This window comes from Zingiber officinale, chromosome 4B (genome assembly GCF_018446385.1).
Source record: "Zingiber officinale cultivar Zhangliang chromosome 4B, Zo_v1.1, whole genome shotgun sequence".
Taxonomy (NCBI): Eukaryota; Viridiplantae; Streptophyta; class Magnoliopsida; order Zingiberales; family Zingiberaceae; genus Zingiber; species Zingiber officinale.
This window is the reverse complement of record NC_055993.1, coordinates 106,105,490-106,124,001: the sequence shown is the minus strand read 5'-3', so window position 1 is coordinate 106,124,001 and position 18,512 is coordinate 106,105,490. Positions and strand designations below refer to the sequence as shown.

The 18,512-nt window shown below is 38.5% G+C and overlaps 2 protein-coding genes and 1 pseudogene across 2 annotated transcripts; 1 reads left to right on the top strand and 2 right to left on the bottom strand.

Moving 5' to 3' along the window:
* Window positions 1-4,780: 4,780 nt before the first annotated feature.
* On the bottom strand, window positions 4,781-7,065 carry LOC121975913 (40S ribosomal protein S2-4-like). The gene is made up of 2 exons (XM_042527846.1): window positions 6,345-7,065; window positions 4,781-5,119 (listed from the first exon to the last, which is right to left on the bottom strand). The coding sequence occupies exons 1-2, from the start codon at window positions 7,008-7,010 to the stop codon at window positions 4,961-4,963; spliced, it is 825 nt and encodes a 274-aa protein (XP_042383780.1). The 5' UTR covers window positions 7,011-7,065; the 3' UTR covers window positions 4,781-4,960.
* Window positions 7,066-9,211: 2,146 nt separating this feature from the next.
* On the top strand, window positions 9,212-11,479 carry LOC121978505 (annotated as a pseudogene).
* A 618-nt stretch (window positions 11,480-12,097) lies between these two features.
* LOC121975912 lies at window positions 12,098-17,736 on the bottom strand. Its single transcript, XM_042527845.1, has 3 exons — window positions 17,113-17,736; window positions 12,517-12,588; window positions 12,098-12,392 (listed from the first exon to the last, which is right to left on the bottom strand). Exons 1-3 carry the CDS (start codon window positions 17,632-17,634, stop codon window positions 12,390-12,392), a joined length of 597 nt encoding a protein of 198 aa, XP_042383779.1. The 5' UTR covers window positions 17,635-17,736; the 3' UTR covers window positions 12,098-12,389.
* Window positions 17,737-18,512: the final 776 nt, after the last annotated feature.

The following is an 18,512-nucleotide window of genomic DNA, read 5'->3' as shown; positions in this document are numbered from 1 at the left end:
CGGACGATTGCGGCATGGCGGCAGACACGCTTTTCTGACAAGATCATTCCAAGTATGCTTTGAGGAGTGTGCACACTTTGGGATGCGTGCACGCACCCCCCGAGGAGTCCTATATAAGGACTCCCAGGCTTCGACGGATGTATGCATTCTACATCACTGTAGCTACAATTCTCATTCTCGTCATTCTCTCTTTCTGCCGGAGTAGACTTGAGCGTCGGAGTGTCGTTGCCGGGAACCCCTTCCCGGCTCAGTTTTGTGCTTGCAGGTTCTCACCGGAGGTTCATAGCAGTCGAAGGTCTATACGTCATCACCGGGAGCGCCATGTACCCAGCGCTCATCGACTCAGCACTCAGACAGGATCAAATTGGCGCCATCTGTGGGAACGCACCTGAATCCGAGTCGAGAAGATGGAAGAAGCTGGACGCCAACTCATGGTGACGCTCTCTCCCGAGGAGCTCGACGCACTCATCCAAGCGCGAGCTGCGAAGATGGTTGAGCAACAGCAGAAGGCCCAAGCCGAGCAGATAGCGTAGCAGGCCACCTCAGTTTCTGGTGGCCGAGCGGCGATGGGAGATCGACCGGAGCAATACTCTACTTGGGCACAGAACAAGGGGCAGACCGACACACCAGGAGACGTGCCACCCGCCCTATTCCGTTTCATCGGGCACTGTTCCAGACTCCGTCGGAGCTGGCCCTAGCCAACCAGGGATCATCCGATGAAGCGGCCGCGTGGGACACCAGGAAGGAGAAGGCGCCGTGGGCTGAGTCATCCCCTGAGCAGGTCAATCGCTAGTTCTCCGAGGCTATCTTACAAGACCCTCTCCCAAAGCATTACGCTCACATATCGATCGGAGAGTATAACGGTACAATCAATCCGGACGACCACCTCGGTAAGTTCGATAATGCTGCTACTCTCCATCAATACACCGATGGAGTTAATTGCATAGTCTTCCTCACTACATTATCCGGTTCGGCACAACGCTGGTTCCGGAGGTTGCCGGACGAATCAATTCAGAGCTTCAGAGACTTCCGAACGACATTCCTTCATCACTTTGCCAGCAGCCGACGCTATCAGAAGACCAGCGTCAGCCTCTTTTCCATGAAGCAGGGGCCAAGAGAAACACTCCGAGCCTACATCCAACGCTTCAACCAAGCAGCTATGGACACCCCCGCGATCTCGTCCGAGACAATGATGCATGCTTTCACACAAGGCTTAGTCGATGGGGACTTCTTTCGCTCGCTCATCAGGAAGTTGTCTCGCGACTACGACCACATGCTGAAAAAGCAAGTGAGTATATTAACGTGGAGGAAGCACAGGCGGCCCGAAAGAACGAAGCACCAGGCGAGTCTTCAGCCCCGACCGAACGGAGACCACACACCAGCCAGCAACCTCCGAAAGGACCACGTGCCGAGGGGATGAGGCCACATCAAGATTCCATGTCGCCCGCCGTTCAGCATATTGCGACCGAGCGGCCTAGACAAAAACGCAAGGTATGGACACCCCTGTTTTGCAGAATCCATCAATCAACCACTCACAACACTCAAGACTATCGAAGTCTCCCCCGGTTACCCAACCTGAGCCAAAGAACTATCGCCACCGATCACCTTCACTGGACAGGCGAGCTCATCATCAGAACACCGAACGGCGAATGGCCAGGCATTCACCCGAGCAGCATCACCATCAGCAGCATCATCACCAGCCAAGGGCCAACCCCCGCCTCACAGGAGCGAGCGAGACCATCCGCTCGGGAGGAGGAAAATAGAAGCAATGCAGCTCGGGGCGAGATTAACATCATCGTCGGTGGACCGACGGGCGGCGACTCGAATCGGGCCAGAAAGTCGCACGCCCGACGACTCAGGATCCACGCGGTTGGTTGCACCCAAGAACGGACATCCGAACCCGAGATCAGCTTTGGTCCCGGGGACCTTGAGGGAGTTGAAGTACCCCACGATGACACCCTCATCATCCGAGCGGTAATAGCTAACTACACTGTTCACCGCATATTTATTGATACAGGAAGCTCGGTCAACATTATCTTCAAGAAGTCGTTTGACCAGCTTCAAATTGACTGAGCCGAGCTATTGCCAATGACAACCCCGTTATATGGGTTCACTGACAATGAAGTCCTTCCGATTGGGCAGACCAGGTTGGCTATCTCGCTAAAAGAAGAGCCGCACCGGAGGACGCGGACCACTAACTTCATTGTAGTCGATGCCCCCTCTGCCTACAATGTAATATTGGGACGACCGACCCTCAATGAGTTTCGGGCGGTCGTCTCAACCTTTTGCCAAAAAATCAAATTCCCCGTAGAAGATCGAGTGGGAGAAGTTCGAGGAGATCAGCTGGCGGGCCGGCAATGCTATGTGGAGATGGTTCGAGCCGAAGCAAAGTCCGTTTGGAAAGCACCGTGCCTTGAGGTAAACGCTATAACTGAAAAGCCCCTACTTTGGTTTATGAAGAAAAGGAGGAAGTACAGATTCAGGAAGACCGACCGCGGGCCACCACATTCATTGCGTCTGATCTGGAAGAAGAACGGAAGGAAGAATTGGTCAGATGCCTCCAGCGAAATCATGACGTCTTCGCGTGATCAACGCACGAGCTGCCAGGGATCTCGCCAAGCGTCGCGCAGCACGAGCTCCACGTTCGGCCGGACGCTCATCCCGTCAAGCAAAGGAAGCGTGACTATAGTGCCGAGCAGAACATCATCATACGGGCGGAAGTCGAGAAGCTCTTGGAGGTCGGCTACATACGCGAGGTACAATTCCCGGGTTGGTTAGCGAATGTGGTACTGGTTTCCAAGCCTGGCAACAAATGGCGGGTCTGCACTGATTCCCGTGATTTAAACAAGGCATGCCCAAAGGACTTCTACCCTCTGCCCCGAATTGACCAAATGGTGGACTCGACCGCTGGATGCGAGCTGATATGCATGCTGGATGCTTATCAGGGGTACCACCAAGTGTCGTTGGCCCGGGAAGACCAAGACAAAGTGAGCTTCATTACGGCGGACGACACCTATTGCTACAACGTAATGTCGTTCGGACTGAAGAACGTCGGGGCTACGTACCAGTGACTCATGAACAAGGTGTTCCGAAAGCAGATCAGGCGAAATCTAGAGGTATATGTTGATGATATACTCATTAAATCACTCCGAACGAACAACTTCTGTGCAGATATAGAAAAAACTTTCTGGACAGTATCAGATCCTATAATCTGTATTGTAATTTTAGAAATCACTCTGACATGTATAAGGGGTTAGGGTTTGAGATGTTAAACGGAAAGGCTCATCGTAAAAACTTTTTTAAAATTTTTGTTTTTAATTTTATATAATTTAATATTATGAGTATGAAAAATAATTGGTAAAAATCAAAAGATCCCCTTAAATTTTATAAATATTGAAAGAGGCGCTCATTAAAAAAAAAAAAAAATTAAAAGTGCGTCCATTATGATTTCAACTTGAAGATATCTATTATTTTAGTGACATTACATTAGCTATTATAGTGACATTACATTAGCTATTGAGTAGCATATAAAATTTATTATAGGAGTAGTTTTTAGAATGTGTAAAAGTTATTTGGTAGTTGCTATAATATATTTAAGATGAATTTAAATTTTAATTTGATTGAGTATGAAATATATGATTTTTTATATTCTAGCATTTATCTAATAATTTTATGATAATTGTTATATGTTATAGTTAAATTCTAAATCTTAAAATTTTAAATCCTGAATTCTAAACTCTGAATATTATTATGTCAAAATATTTTTTATAAATTTGACGAAAACTATTTAAATTTCATCAAAATTATTTTAAAATAATCAAAATCCTTCTAAAATTGTTATAGTGCTACTAAATACTTATTATAACATTATAACACTATTGTATTATAATATCTACATAATAGCTTTCTACACTTTATTACAATTACATTATATTAGGAAATTGAATAAAAGAAGATTATGCTCGTCTCAAAGGCCGTCATTAGCCCATCTCAAGACCACCACAAGGACAGTAAATTTAAGTCACGCCAACTCCAAGATTCAATCCTTCGCTAATTGAATAAATCTATCATTTACTTACCATTTCAATTAAACCAAGAGGGCATATATAACAATGAGTTTCTGCATGTAGCAATATCCTACAACATTACAACATTATTCATAACTATTAATAGTAGTAGCATATTCGGTAACTTCTATCTATTATACATTATAATAGTAAAAAAAAAATTAATAATCCCAATTAATCTTATTGATTATCTCTCGAGGTGACCGATCCGATCCTACGAAAATTTCTCACCGATCACCAGGATAAATCAGGAAGCACACGTAACGATCAACCCAAAAACCCAACATTTTTTGATTACGCTCCCCATTTAGAAGAAAAATTCCTGTAAATATTATAAATACACCGTAATTGGGATTTAAACCGCGAGTACCTAAAAGACAATCTGAATATCTTATCACAACATCATGACTCAAAGACCCATTATAACAATCACTAGTAGCTATTAAATAACACTAAGATAAGTCTCCATAAATATGACTTTTTTTTTATTTTTTTAAAACGAGATGTTTCTCTTAATTTGGGATGTCTTTTTCATTTTTGCTCAAAAATAAAACTAAGTTTCATGAATAACCAAAATCCTTTGTATAAATTATGGGAATAATACTTTGACGTGGATAAACCAAATTCCTTTTCTGTCACTTGCAATTGTTAAGAGCATCTGCAATGTGCAATGTTGAGAGATTTTCAAAAGAATAAGATTTTTAACTTTGAAGTGACGGCAATGTAATGGTGCATAAAACTCTTCAAGAGGTTGATGCCCAAGCAACAAACTAAACCAAAACATAAAATTCAGGAGATAAACAAACAAGGGTTCCAAGTCCTTAACACACTATTGAATCATAATTGTTGGAGATAAATAGGTCTCTGGTAGGGAAAACTGACTTCTTGAGATCCTAAGCTTCAATCCTCTCGGTGTTCTCGATGAGAATCGTTTTGGTCGGCTTGGCTAGCAAGTCTGTGTACTCCTGGAAGGGAGACTTGCTGAAGCGAGTCTCTAACCACAAGTCAGGAGTGAGGAACCCATAGGTCTTCATGAGACAATCAAACGTAGCCTGCAAAGCAATAAAAGCATCAGGAGCAAAAATGCAAACAGTTATACCTCTATTGTCAAGATCTCGTATATTATATATGCCCATCCCCAAAAATTACATCATCGGAAAAAAGAGAATTTCCCAGAACAAAACACAAACACCATCATCCTTGTGACCCAAAAAGTGTTGTCACTATTATTAGAGATCGTTCTATATGAATCTTGCAACTATTAGAGATCGCCTACATGTTTATATTATCTAACAGAATAATATGAGTAATGCCACTAATTGTATTAAAATTAATTAAACAATTTTTTTAGTACATTGATTAATATTTCTTTGATCTTCCTTTAACTCGTTAGAGGTTTCACTCTGATAAATTCAACTTTTCTAACAAAAGCATATTAATTGTCTTTTAACATGTCAATACCAAATCTTCTGTCATTTTATGAGTTACTGATAGCACCTAATACCTAATTACTCTAGAATATAAGTATTTGTTTTATTCAATCATTTCTAATCTCTGCACATTCACATTCCCGTTCCGAATTCATCTATGAAACAAAATTTTTTTAGGTGTTCTTTTCTATTGGTCCACTTTGATTGATAAATACAAGTGTGAAAGTTTCTTCTATACTTAGGGGTCACAACGAAGAACTCCATAAGCTTCTCCCCATTTCCATCTCTCATTTTTCATCCTATTCTCTTTCTGAAAGTAAATATCAACAACCATAAGATCATGAGAACCACAAAGTCTAAATTGAACTACCTTCCTTATCTCTAGCAAAATCCAAATTATACCACCTTCATTCATAAATCATATGCATACGGTATACCAAGAATGATTTCATCAAGGCTCTCCCAAAATAATCTTTTGATTTGGTTATTTGATACTAGTTAAGAAGAAAGGAGTTATAATATTTAGTATCTCATTTCTGAAAATCAATTTTCACACAACAATTTCATCTCGAGATTTCTAACTCAGACAGCCTCTTATCTAACTAATATTTATCAAAAAATAAATAGAATATCAAACATAAAGCATGCATAATTAGGTGAATATGTAAAAGATATTGATTGTTTTCCATTAGTTCAACATTTTTTTATGCTAGTGCAATAACAAGGAAGAGGACCCTTCTCCAAAATGCACATTCTAATTCAGTGCGATAAAGATTTTGGAGTTCACTTGATCATAAACCTTCAAGCCAAACATATAAAAAATAATAAAATCAATGAAAAAACTGACCTTGACAAAGTTTCCAAGAGTCTTTGTGGAACCACGGGATGAAGTGTACACGTCCTCAATTCCAGCAAACTGAAGAACCTTTTTCGGAACACGAGCAGCGACAATTCCTGCACCTCTCGGCGCAGGAACAAGGCGGACAGTGACTGATCCGCACTTCCCAGTAACCTTGCACGGAACAGTGTGGGGCTTCCCGATCTTGTTCCCCCAGAATCCCCTCCTGACAGGAACCACTGAAAGCTTAGCCAGGATGATTGCGCCTCGGATAGCCGTGGCGACCTCCTTGGCACACTTGACGCCGAGGCCGACATGGCCGTCAGAGTCACCGACGACTACAAAGGCCTTGAAGCGGGTGCGCTGCCCCGCGCGAGTCTGCTTCTGCACAGGCATGATCTTCATGACCTCGTCCTTGAGGCGACCGCCGAGGAGAGTGTCTACAATCTGGTGCTCCTTGACGGGGAGCGAGTGGAGGTAGATCTGCTCGAGGCTGGTGATCTTGCCCTCCTTTACGAGGCGACCAAGCTTGGTGACGGGCACCCACTTCTCCTCCTCATCGCGCCGCCCGCCGCGTCGCCCACCGCGACCGCGGTCGCCGCGGCCCCGATCCCCGCGGCCCCGCCCGAATCCACGGCCAAAGCCTCCACGGTCTCCAGCGCCACGCTCCGCCATGAGGAATCTCCGGACAACAAGTTGCAGTGATGGAAAAGAAAACGGCGGATAGGGTGAAATGAAAGGTTTTTATAGCACAGGACTCCTAGGGTTTCCTCTGAGCGTAAACAACCGCAAGATTAGAAATCGATCTAATCGGGCCGGAGACAATGCCGGCCCAAATGGAAAAGTTAAAAAAAAACAAATAAATCTGAATTTTGCTTTAAGAATTTTTTTTTGTTGAATTCTTCAGTACACTTTGAGTTATATAAAAATTATCATAATTTTTACCATTCGAAATGCCCAGCTAGCGTGTAAGTTCAAATGGTTCTGTGATTTACCTCTCAGGACAATCTTAGGGGTTATCACCTTTTTACCACACCGATGGTAATAAAAGTGTCCATATTTTCAATAATATCAAAGTGCATAATGCCTGATTTCAACATGAATCAAAGTATCAACTTGAGTATTTTTTTTTTCCTCCGCTTTTTTCTCTATCCATGTAACGTAGGGCTTGAGCCCAACCTCCAAACTTTGTTATCGATGGTGTATCCCCATGGAATATTTAGTTGGTTAGAAGATGACCCTCATGAGGAAAAAAAATCTCCACCCGCTTCCTAACCAATTTGACGATGAACTATAAACTAACTTAGTAGTTTACATCTAACATCTAAGATGAGTATAATCATTTTTTTCCCCTTACTACAATTTGTTATCGATGTAGCTTCGAAAGGTAAACACATTCATAAATTTAAACGAGCATCAATGATTTTGTACTTATGAATGAGAGAGACAAAGCAAGTAAAATCAAATAATACAAGACACTGCGAGGAAAGAAATGATGAAGATTTAACTCAGGCCCGGCCCTGGAGGAGGGCAAACCTGGGCGATGACCCTGGGCCTCGATTTTGAAGGGGCCCAAAATTTTATTTTTTTAATATTATGTTTAATAGTGGAGGAATGAAAATTAGGGCAAAACTTACCGATGGAAAAGTCGTAGGCCTGCAGCGCTCGCCGCGACGCCGCCTCCCGCTTGCACCTGCGCCTACAGCCTACCGCCTACCGCCTACGAGAAAGACTCAAGATGTCTTCTCCTCCATGTCGCATCTCTTCTTCTTGCTCACGGCTCCGCTCTTCAACGGTTAGCTCTGTCTTCTCCTCCCTGTCGGCTGTCGCATCTCTTCTCTTCTTCTTCTACTTTCGCATCTCTCATCTCTGTCACTTCTCACGAATTTCTTACCGTTACTTTTGTATCCACAGAGATGAGAGATGATAAATACAACCCATGGAAATTGGAATAGAATTAGAAGTTTCATTGTGATTTGTGAATTTGAGCTTTGGTTGTCTATTGATCACTGTGCTTCCTCCGTTCCTCGCCGGCGTCGCCGTCGAAAAACGCTCGTCCACATCCTCGAATGCTCGCTTCCTTCTGAAACATCTGGTGTTTCAATTTATAGTTTGGGTATGCTAAATTGCTAACTTGCCCTAGTTTCACTTTCAATGGTTTCTAATTTCTGTTGGCATTGGCGTGTGGTTTGATGATATCTTCCCATAAAACCCCTCAAGACCTGCTTCCACCAAATGATTCTCATCTATAGTAACTTGAAGAACTAACAGTTTATTTTAGTGCCATAAGTATAGTCCCTTCATCTTGAACTTTTTCTTTCGCGTTTGGAATCAATAACTTGTTTGCTACATAACATGTGCTAATAGGTTACTAATAGGGGGCTTCTACTATTACTAATCTGAAAAAAAAATTAATCCACCATAACTTGGAGTGATACACCTGTGCTCAATGCTACATTTTTTGCTACATAATATGTACTAATAGGTTTTTAATAGGAGCTACTAATGATCTCAATACAATTGACCTCCACCATAGCTTGGAGTAGTACAACTTAGCTAGCCTTAAATCAGTTCCCACGTTTTGAGTTGATTCTAAGACACAGATTTGGTAGCTTATTCATTAAACTCTTAGCTTTTGGGAATTGCTTAGTGATTTCTGCGAATGTGTCATTGGCCATCATCTTGTGCAAAAGGAGAAAGATGTTAGCTGCTTTTTGCAATGAGTTGTTGGCACATGCTTGCTGAGCCCTACCTCAATTATTTGTCTCTAAACTTGTCATTTCTATTGATTTTGTCTTTTTAGTAATTCCATTTCTGACATTCAGCTATGAAAAATAATTAAATCATGATTTTTTTTATTTATGTGCAATATAGAAATGCCCACTCGCCTTTCATCCACTAAAGTATAATTAATATTGTTGTTTCTTTAAGTATCATAATTTCACTAATTTGTTTTAATTTGATAATGATTTAATTTTCTTTTAACAGGTGTTGTCTGATGAGGTGCTTAACTTAACGACCTAGGACATTTCTAATAATATTGAAAACTATCATATTCCAGGTGCTATTATTCCTTTACTAGTGAAATAATTTGAATTATCTGTTTTTTTTTTTGTAATTGTTGTGGTTTAATACATTATAATATGTTGCCTAAAAAACATCTTTCTGGATGTGAGAAAAGGAAAAAAAGAAAAAAAAACTAGAACAATTGACGGAATCACAAAGAGGTGCTATTAATAAATTCTTTATTAAAAGTTCTCATGGAAATCCACAAAATTCAACTATGACTGTGAATGATGTAGATGCGTGTCATGAGATTCACGATGTTAACGAAGAAAGGGAAAATTTGAGTGAGCATGAAAATGTTTTAAATATGGTAGATAATGAGAATATTGACATTGATGAACAATTTATTTCTTCATTTGATATATATGATCCAAGAAATTGGGATAATCTTGATAACAATGCACGTGATATTTTAGTTGAAAAAAGGCCTATGAGAGAAATGAATATTATATATCCTTTGGACGACACTTCTAGACATTTTTCTTGTGCTCATTATTCTAGACATTTAAGCAATGGAGAAATAAGAGACCGAAAGTGGTTGGTTTACAGTAAATATGTGGATAAAGTTTATTGCTTTTGTTGCAAGTTGTTTAAATCTGAAAATAATAGAAGTTCACTAGCAAAGGATGGATTTAGAGATTGAAAACATCTTAGTGAACGACTTAAAGAACATGAAAACACTATTGAACATATAACTAACAAGAACACTTGGAATGAATTAAAAATGCGATTAGATAAAAATCTAACAATTGATAAAGACCTACAACGAGAAATTTCCAAAGAAAAAGAGCGTTGGAGACAAGTTATAACAAGAATAATAACAACTGTAAAATGTCTTTCTAAACGTTGTTTGGCTTTTCGAGGATCTAATGAGAAACTTTATCAAGACAATAATGGAAATTTTTTGGGGTTGATTGAAATGATTGTTGAATTTGATTATGTGATGCAAGATCATATTAGACGTATTCAAAGTAATGAAATTCATTATCATTACTTAGGTCATAAAATTCAGAATGAGTTAATTTCTATTTTAGCTAATAATGTTAAAAGTGTTATCATTAATAAAATTAAAGAAGCAAAATATTTTTCAAGAATTCTTGATTGTACCCCAGATATAAGTCATCAAGAACAAATGACTTTTATAGTACGATGTGTTAATATGTCAAGTAATAAAGTGAAAATAGAGGAGTACTTTTTAGAGTTTCTAAAAGTAGATGATACATCAAGTTTAGGACTTTTTAACGAATTATAAAATGTGTTAAAATCACTTGATCTTAGTATTGAAAATATTAGAGGTCAAGATTATGATAATGGTTCCAATATGAAAGGAAAACACAAAGGAGTTCAAAAGAGGTTACTTGAAATAAATCCAAGAGCCTTGTATATGTCATCTGCTTGTCATAGTCTTAATCTAACTCTTAGTGATATGACACATTCTTGTGTTAAAGCTGTTTCTTTTTTTGGAATAGTGCAGCGCATATATACATTATTTTCAAGTTCTCCTAAGAGATGGAAAATTTTACTTAATAATTTGAAAGGATTAACCGTCAAATCTTTGTCGAATACTCGTTGGGAAAGTCGTATTAAAAGTGTTCAAGCTATTAGATTTCAAATTGTGGAAGTGAGAGCAGCTTTACTTGAATTAAATAATATTTGTGATGATGCAAAGTCAATAAGTGAAGCTGAAAGTTTAGCTAATTCAATCGAAAAATTTGAATTTTTACTTGGTATGATCATTTGGTATGATATCTTATTTGCTATAAACATGGTGAGTAAGAAATTACAATCAAAATCTATGTGCATGGACTCTGCCATGAAACAATTAGAAGGTGTTTTTTTTGAAAAGTATAGAAATGATGGTTATGTTGTAAGTTTGACTATTGCTAAGAGTCTTGCATTAGATATGAATATAGAGCCAATATTTACAACAAAGCGCCATATTTTTAGAAAAAGACAATTTAATGAAAGAGAAGATGATGAAGTTTCACTATCATTAGAAGAGTCTTTTAAAATTGATTATTTTATTGTTATTGTGGACATGACAATTGCTTCTTTAAAATGTAGATTCGAGCAAATGAAAACCTTTGAAAATATATTTAGCTTTTTATTTGATTCAAAAACATTAAGAACTTTGAATGATGATGAATTAAGAAAATATTGTGTCAATTTAAAATCTACTCTAACTCATGACAACTCATCAGATGTTGAGTTAGATGATTTATTTACTGAATTAAAAATATTACAAATGACTTTATCAAATATGATAATGTCTGCAATTGATATTCTTGAATTTGTTTAAAGTTATCCAAATGTTGCAATTGCTTATAGAATTTTATTGACTATGTCTGTTACAGTAGCATCGGCTGAAAGGAGTTTTTCAAAATTAAAATTATTAAAAACATATATGAGATCATGAATGTCTCAAGAAAGATTAAATGGATTGGCAATTTTATGTATTGAGAAAGATATCTTAGAAATTCTTGAAACTGATAATATTATAGAAGATTTTGCAAATAAAAATGCTAGAAGAAATTATTATAGATAAATTATGTATTATTAGAAATTTAATTGAGGTCTCATTTTATTATTTCACTTAGGCCCTCTTCAGTCGAAGGACCGGGGCTGATTTAACCCCAAGGAACAAAGGAAGATGAGCCTTTCATAAGGTAGCATGGAGTGAAAACTCTGGCCATGGCAAGAAAAGTAGATAGTCTATCGATTCCATTGCATTCTTCATTCATTACTATACCTCAAAAGAAGTAGATGAAACAATATAATAGTTCTGCAGTTGCTAACTCTTGCTTTGCACATCTCTAATCCTGATGAAGAATGTTGGAGGAGAATGAATGCTCTTGCGACTCGCTTTCTAGATAATAATACAAAAGCTAAGTAGGGAAGACATCATTTCTTCCGTAGCGGAGCTGGACAAATTCTCAGCAGAACAGCAATTCGCTCCTTAAAGTTGATGGCTTTGTCCATCTTTCACCATCACTAGAGAAAGTATAGAGATAAGGAGAATAGCGAGTTAAAGAAACAGCTTAATATAGGGATTGCGGGATTAGCAAGTTGAAAAAATAACTTAACATTGGGAAATCAAGAAACACAGTTTGCCCACCTCAATGTAGCAGTCTTGTCGAAGAAGAGTCTGGTTTTGTGCATTCACTTGAAGTGAGCAAGAAAATTTACCCTGTTCAATGAACATCACAAAAGAGGTCATGTCAATCTATTGAAAAAAAAAAGGAGAAAAAATATCAGGTATCAAATTAAAAATAATTGTATGATTAAATTTGTATAAGATTTTCAATTGTGTAATCTCTATTAAGTAAATTATTAAATTGAAAATCTCTTGGGCGATGTACACAAGTAACATTCCAGTATACCATTGGACCAAAACGTTAAATCTTTGTATAGGGGGAAAAAGTTGACAGAGAAAAGGCTGCCATTAAAACATTACTAGAATCTACAGTTGAGTACAAAAATTGTAAAGCTTGGGTGCATAATAGCCTTGCAAGTAGAGGTGTTAATAGGTCAAGCCTGTGTCAATCCATGAAAAGCCATGTTAGGCTAGGTTAGACCTTTAGTAATTTGGGTATTACTGAGCCTGTGGGTTGCGCCTGATCCATGGGTCTTAACTCTTATGCCCCACATGAACCCATATTTGGTATCAAGACCAATCTGGCCCGGTCAAGTTGACACTACTACCTTGCATCATACATGTCTCTTTGAAGATATGACCCTTAGAGAACAAAGATGGTTTTAAATTTATCATGGTACAAACATTAAGATTATTCATCATAATTATTTGATAAATCACTTATAATTTACCAGACCATCAAGTGTTGGAAACAAACTCAAGGGATCCCAGTTCATAATTATCCTCAAATTACATAATCCTAGTTTCACCATTTCTTGGATCTGATTCACAAGCTGACACCAGTCCTCCCTAATTATGCTTCCAACAATTAAGTCATCCTCTCTCTTCACACTCATAACTTATCATCTCCTGCACACTCCGCAAATTATCATCTTATTTTTCTGCAACCTCCTAGGCCTTACAATATGAATAAGTCAATAAACTGGGAAAAAAAAATAAGAGGACCTTTAGTCCTTTTACACGTAGATTGAGTGTATGTAGTTGAAAAAGTAGGCTAAATCCACTAACATCCACAGATTTTTCAATTAGCAAGTGATAGTTGACAGAGCATATAAGTGGTAGTCACTAGTTTGAGAAATGTGAAATAGGTTCCACGAATCATTTAGAAAATCTAGATAATTTCTGAAGAAAAAGAAGATTCATAGTAAAAGAGAGGAGATATGAATCTAAAAATTTGATGATAAGTAAGAAGACCATCTTTAGCTTAGCAAACAGTAGAACCACTTGTCAAAATTTGGATCCAGTTAGCATACAGGATTAAGTAGAAGACAATAACCTAGAATAGGGTGTGTATTATGGTGGGAAAATAACAAACTTTGTATAAGAAGCGACAAGGATAATTCTGTATTATGTGCATCATCATAGGCATGTATTTTCTGGACATAATTGGGAAAAAAAACATGTTCAATTAGCAAAATCACAGACAATGGGTGGATTTGTTGTCATTCAACAATCTGAACAATGAAGATTTAGCTTCATTTTCATTCTTATTACTTCTTCTATTTATTTAGCATCATTTTCAATCTAATTACTTCCTCCATTTGCATGCCATAGCAAAGGGTCACAAACATGATAGTAGTTGCCTTCTCTAAAAGTCTATTTAGGAAAGTCATTTTCTTCTGCATCTCACAAATTTCTGGAGTATATATAGTAGCACAGCTCATGAAAGCTGCACCAACGAAATTCTTTATGTTGTGAACGTCAAGATGCTAATGTGAGGATGTGAGGGCCATAGTTTCAGGATTTGACTGGTAATGCTTGGTGTAGAAAGTTAATATCTGTCTGAGATATAATGATACCATTACCATTCATACTGAGAGGTGAACACTTTTTTTGCACAATTTGTAGGAGTGCATTAAGGCATACAGACTAATATAGCATCTGGGACCAATGTAGGTATTCACAAATAGGGCCTGAAGCAAAACAGGCAGCAACATCTACCAGATAAAAGAGATGTAATGTGCAAGGTCATATGAAGAGCAATGACACAAACACATTAACGTAGCTAAATCCAAGCAGTTGACATGGTTTGTTCTTCTCGTAGGAAGCTACATTGGAGTCTAATTACAAAGACCAATACTCAAATGTAATAAGTCCATTGATACAGTAGCAAACTATGACTAACCATTTGTCAACTCCTCTATTTTCCGATTCTAGGACAAGTTAAATTATATAAATAAGAACTTATATAGCTTATAACTCCATGAAATTCTCATAGGAATAACACCCAACTTGCCAACACAAGAACTAATCCCACTTGATCTCCTGAATAAACCAGCATAACAGAATGATATATCTTACAGTCATCTGATTATATGTAGTGAAACCCCATTGAAATAGATCATATAATCTTCTACCCAGCAGTTCTAATGCATGGACTCTTAGGGGGCGTTTGGTTCTTTCCTAAGAATAGGAATCGGAATAGAAATCATTGTATTGTAGAATGAGAATGGGTATAAGCATGGATATCATTCTAAAAAGTAATATTTGGTTAGTTGCATATTTTCTATCGGAATAAATCAAAATTTCCTTTTTTACCCTTAAAGGAAAATAAGAGAAAAAATTATATGTGAGAGAAAGATGAATGTGAGAGAAAGATGAATGTGAGAGAAAAATATGATGAAAGAGAATGATGAGAGAGAATGTGTGATGAGAAAAAAGAGAGAGAAAGTATGATGAGAGAAAATGAGAAAAGAGAGTGTGATAGGAGAGAGCATGATGAGAGAAGATGAGAGAGAAAATATGATGTGAGAGCAAGTATGGTTGGAGAGGATGAAGAGAGAGAAAATGTAATGGGGAAAAATGAGGAGAGAGTGTGTGATGAGAGAGATTGAGGAGAGAGAAAGTATGGTGAGAAAGAAAGTATGATGAGAAAAAAGAGAATAGTGAGTGTGATGGGAGAGATTGAGGAGAGAGAGTATGATGAGAGAGAAAGTGTGTTGAGGAAAAAAAAGAGGGAGTGTGACAAAAGAGATTGAGGAGAGAGAAAGTGTGATGAGAGTGAAAGTGTGATGTGAAAAAAGAGAAAAGAGAGTGTGATGGGAGAGATTGAGGAGAGAGAGTATGATGAGAGAGAAAGTGTGTTGAGGAAAAAAAAGAGGGAGTGTGACAAGAGAGATTGAGGAGAGAGAAAGTGTGATGAGAGCGAAAGTGTGATGAGAAAAAAGAGAAAAGAGAGTGTGATGGGAGAGATTGAGGAGAGAGAAAGGATGATGAGAGAGAAAGTATGATGAGAAAAAAAGGAAGAGAGTGCGATGGAAGAGATTGAGGAGAGAGAAAGTGTGATGAGAGCGAAAGTGTGATGAGAAAAAAGAGAAAAGAGAGTGTGATGGAAGAGATTGAGGAGAGAGAAAGGATGATGAGAGAGAAAGTATGATGAGAAAAAAAGGAAGAGAGTGCGATGGAAGAGATTGAGGAAAGAGAAAGTATAATGAGAGAGAAAGTATAATGAGAAAAAAAAAAGGAAAGAGAGTGTGATAGGAGAGATTAAGGATAGAGAAAGTGTGTGAAAATATGATGAGAGAGAAAATATGATGAGAGAGAAAAAAGAGAGAGAAGTAATATGAAAGAAAAAATAAATAAATAAATATATTTTGATATTTGATGTTAAGGGAGAAAATTTTAGTTTTAGGTTAAGAGTATTTTTGGAATAAGAGAATATTTTGATTGATGAAAATAAGGTAATGGCTCATTGAAGGGGAGGTACATGGGAATGAGTTATTACCCAATTTCAAGGATTCATTCCCTTATTTGTATTCCTATTCCTATAATCCAAACATTAACAATGACAATCAATGATTCTCATTCTCATTCCCCACTCCTATTCTCCTAAACCAAACGCCCACTTAATCTAGACCTTTAATATCTGAATCATATATTGAGATTTTGAGTGGACACTTAACATCCAGTTGAGCCTGTGTTAAAATAGTTGTTCCAACACATACATTAATACTGTGTCAGATACTCATCACCAAGTCTGAGTATCATTGTGACATACTCCAAAATAAATGCTTATGTCAGAACTACCAGGTGGAAAATCAATTTGAATCCAAATCATTTTTCACTTTGCAAATGATACATCCAGAGTCCGAAATTAGTCATAAACCAAGCAAGCCACCAAAAAGACTCTTGGCTATTCCAGTAACCATAAATTGAGAATTAGGTCCTCTAATCTACATTTTGTCATTAGTTATTAACATCAACCCTTGCTTAAAGCTCTAGAGATAGACGAGTAGTCATTAGAAAAGATTCACTATTGGCATTTAATCTCTCAGCACCGAAATGACCTGTAAGAAGCCTGACGAATAAAAGTCAGGTAACTAGGCAAAAATGCTACGTGGTTAGTAAAGATAGAAGCATCCGAAACGATTTGAGGGTGTTGAACTGTCACCGGAGTAAAGACAACAATTCGAGTTTAACACACTCAGACCTAACTATAATTTTGTCATTCCAGTGCATTTCTAATCCACATTTTAATCTTGTTGCAGCTGGAGGTTTAAATTAGTTACAGACAAGATGAGCATATTAAAATGAACAAAGTTCACATCTTTTACCTACCTCAACAGGGACGTCGATGAAGAAGATTCGCAACTTGCCCTGCACCTCCGTTATAGTTTCAAAGGGGATGGATCCCCTCCTATAATCCTCGAGCAAGTAGAAGATGTCGTGAATCACCCGGATCCCATTCAGCTGCAGGTCGGCATCGAGGTACGAGACCCGGCGCGCCCCGACGCGCCCACCCTCCGACGTCACGGATCCAAGCTTCCGTCCCCGGTAGCCGATGGTGGAGACGAGAGAGTCGTAGTCCAAGGAGAAGAAGTTAGGGTTGCGGACCTTGACGGAGAGGCTGATGGAGACGTTCAGGCAGAGGGAGGGGGAAGTGGAGAGGTGGACGCCGTCGAAGCGGAGGCGGGCGACGCGGAGGTCGGGATCGGCGGGCCAGAGGAGGAATAAGGCCACGCCGAGGGCGAGGGCAAAGAGAAGCACCGGGAGGAGGCGGAAGGAGTTGCGCCGACGAGGAAGAGGAGAGAGAAGGGGATGCGTGCCTTCTCCTTGCTCTTCGACGACCGCCATGGCCATGATCGATGGGGAAAATCATCGCCAGCAAAGCTTCGAACTCGATGGTCGTTTACATGGTCCCCCAGTTGGTGGGCGGTGACAGATACGCTGGGCAAGGATCATGCCCTTCGGAAAAACTATTTAGCGGTCGATTATAACTTAACTCCATAATTTACATCTCCGTGACTCCGATGGGAAATTAACATTAAACACCTTGTTAATCTAATTAATTTTAAATTTACCAAGTTTTAGTATATCTTTCATTTTGCATCTTTTTTAACTAAATTTAGAGCGGTCAGAATGATCAATCCATGACAAGACGGATCAATCCGTAGCGAGTCAATCATTTGGCGGGACAAGACGGACCGACCCGCCAACTTGATGGGTTAGAAAATTTTCAACCCAACTTAATCCAAGGTGGATTATGGATTTAACCAACTCGCGGGTTGATCAAATTTTTTTTTAAAAAATTTTAATTTTTTTTTTTTAACATTTCACGTTGGAAAGATTTAATTAATTAAATATATTCATAAATACATAAACGAGTACTTATATTAAGATAAAAGTACTATTTTTATTTTAAAATTATAATAAAGAAAAATAATAAATTGACATAAAATTTAATTTATATATGTTTCTCAACCCGCGGGTCAACCCAAACCCATCGCGAATCGACCCGTACGAGTCGTGGGCCTAGACGGGTCGGCTAGTCAACATAATCCGTTTAAATTATTTGACGGGGTGAGTCAATTTGACAGGTCCAACTCAAATTTACGACTCTAACTAAACTTCCCCGAAAGGAATTGAATATTAAATATTGTTTCTTTCTAATTATCAGATATTTTCTCCTGAAATACTCTTTATTTGAGCATTGTTATAGCATAGCTACTACGCTACCG

What these genes read in the sequence shown, in the direction of transcription:
- LOC121975913 (XM_042527846.1), bottom strand. Translation starts at nt 7,010, where the DNA reads ATGGCGGAGCGTGGCGCTGGAGACCGTGGAGGCTTTGGCCGTGGATTC. An exon ending in CTCTTGGAAACTTTGTCAAG is followed by an intron (nt 5,120 to 6,344) that starts GTCAGTTTTTTC and finishes ATTGCTTTGCAG; the next exon opens with GCTACGTTTGATTGTCTCAT.
- LOC121975912 (XM_042527845.1), bottom strand. Translation starts at nt 17,634, where the DNA reads ATGGCCATGGCGGTCGTCGAAGAGCAAGGAGAAGGCACGCATCCCCTT. An exon ending in TCATCGACGTCCCTGTTGAG is followed by an intron (nt 12,589 to 17,112) that starts GTAGGTAAAAGA and finishes TTCATTGAACAG; the next exon opens with GGTAAATTTTCTTGCTCACT.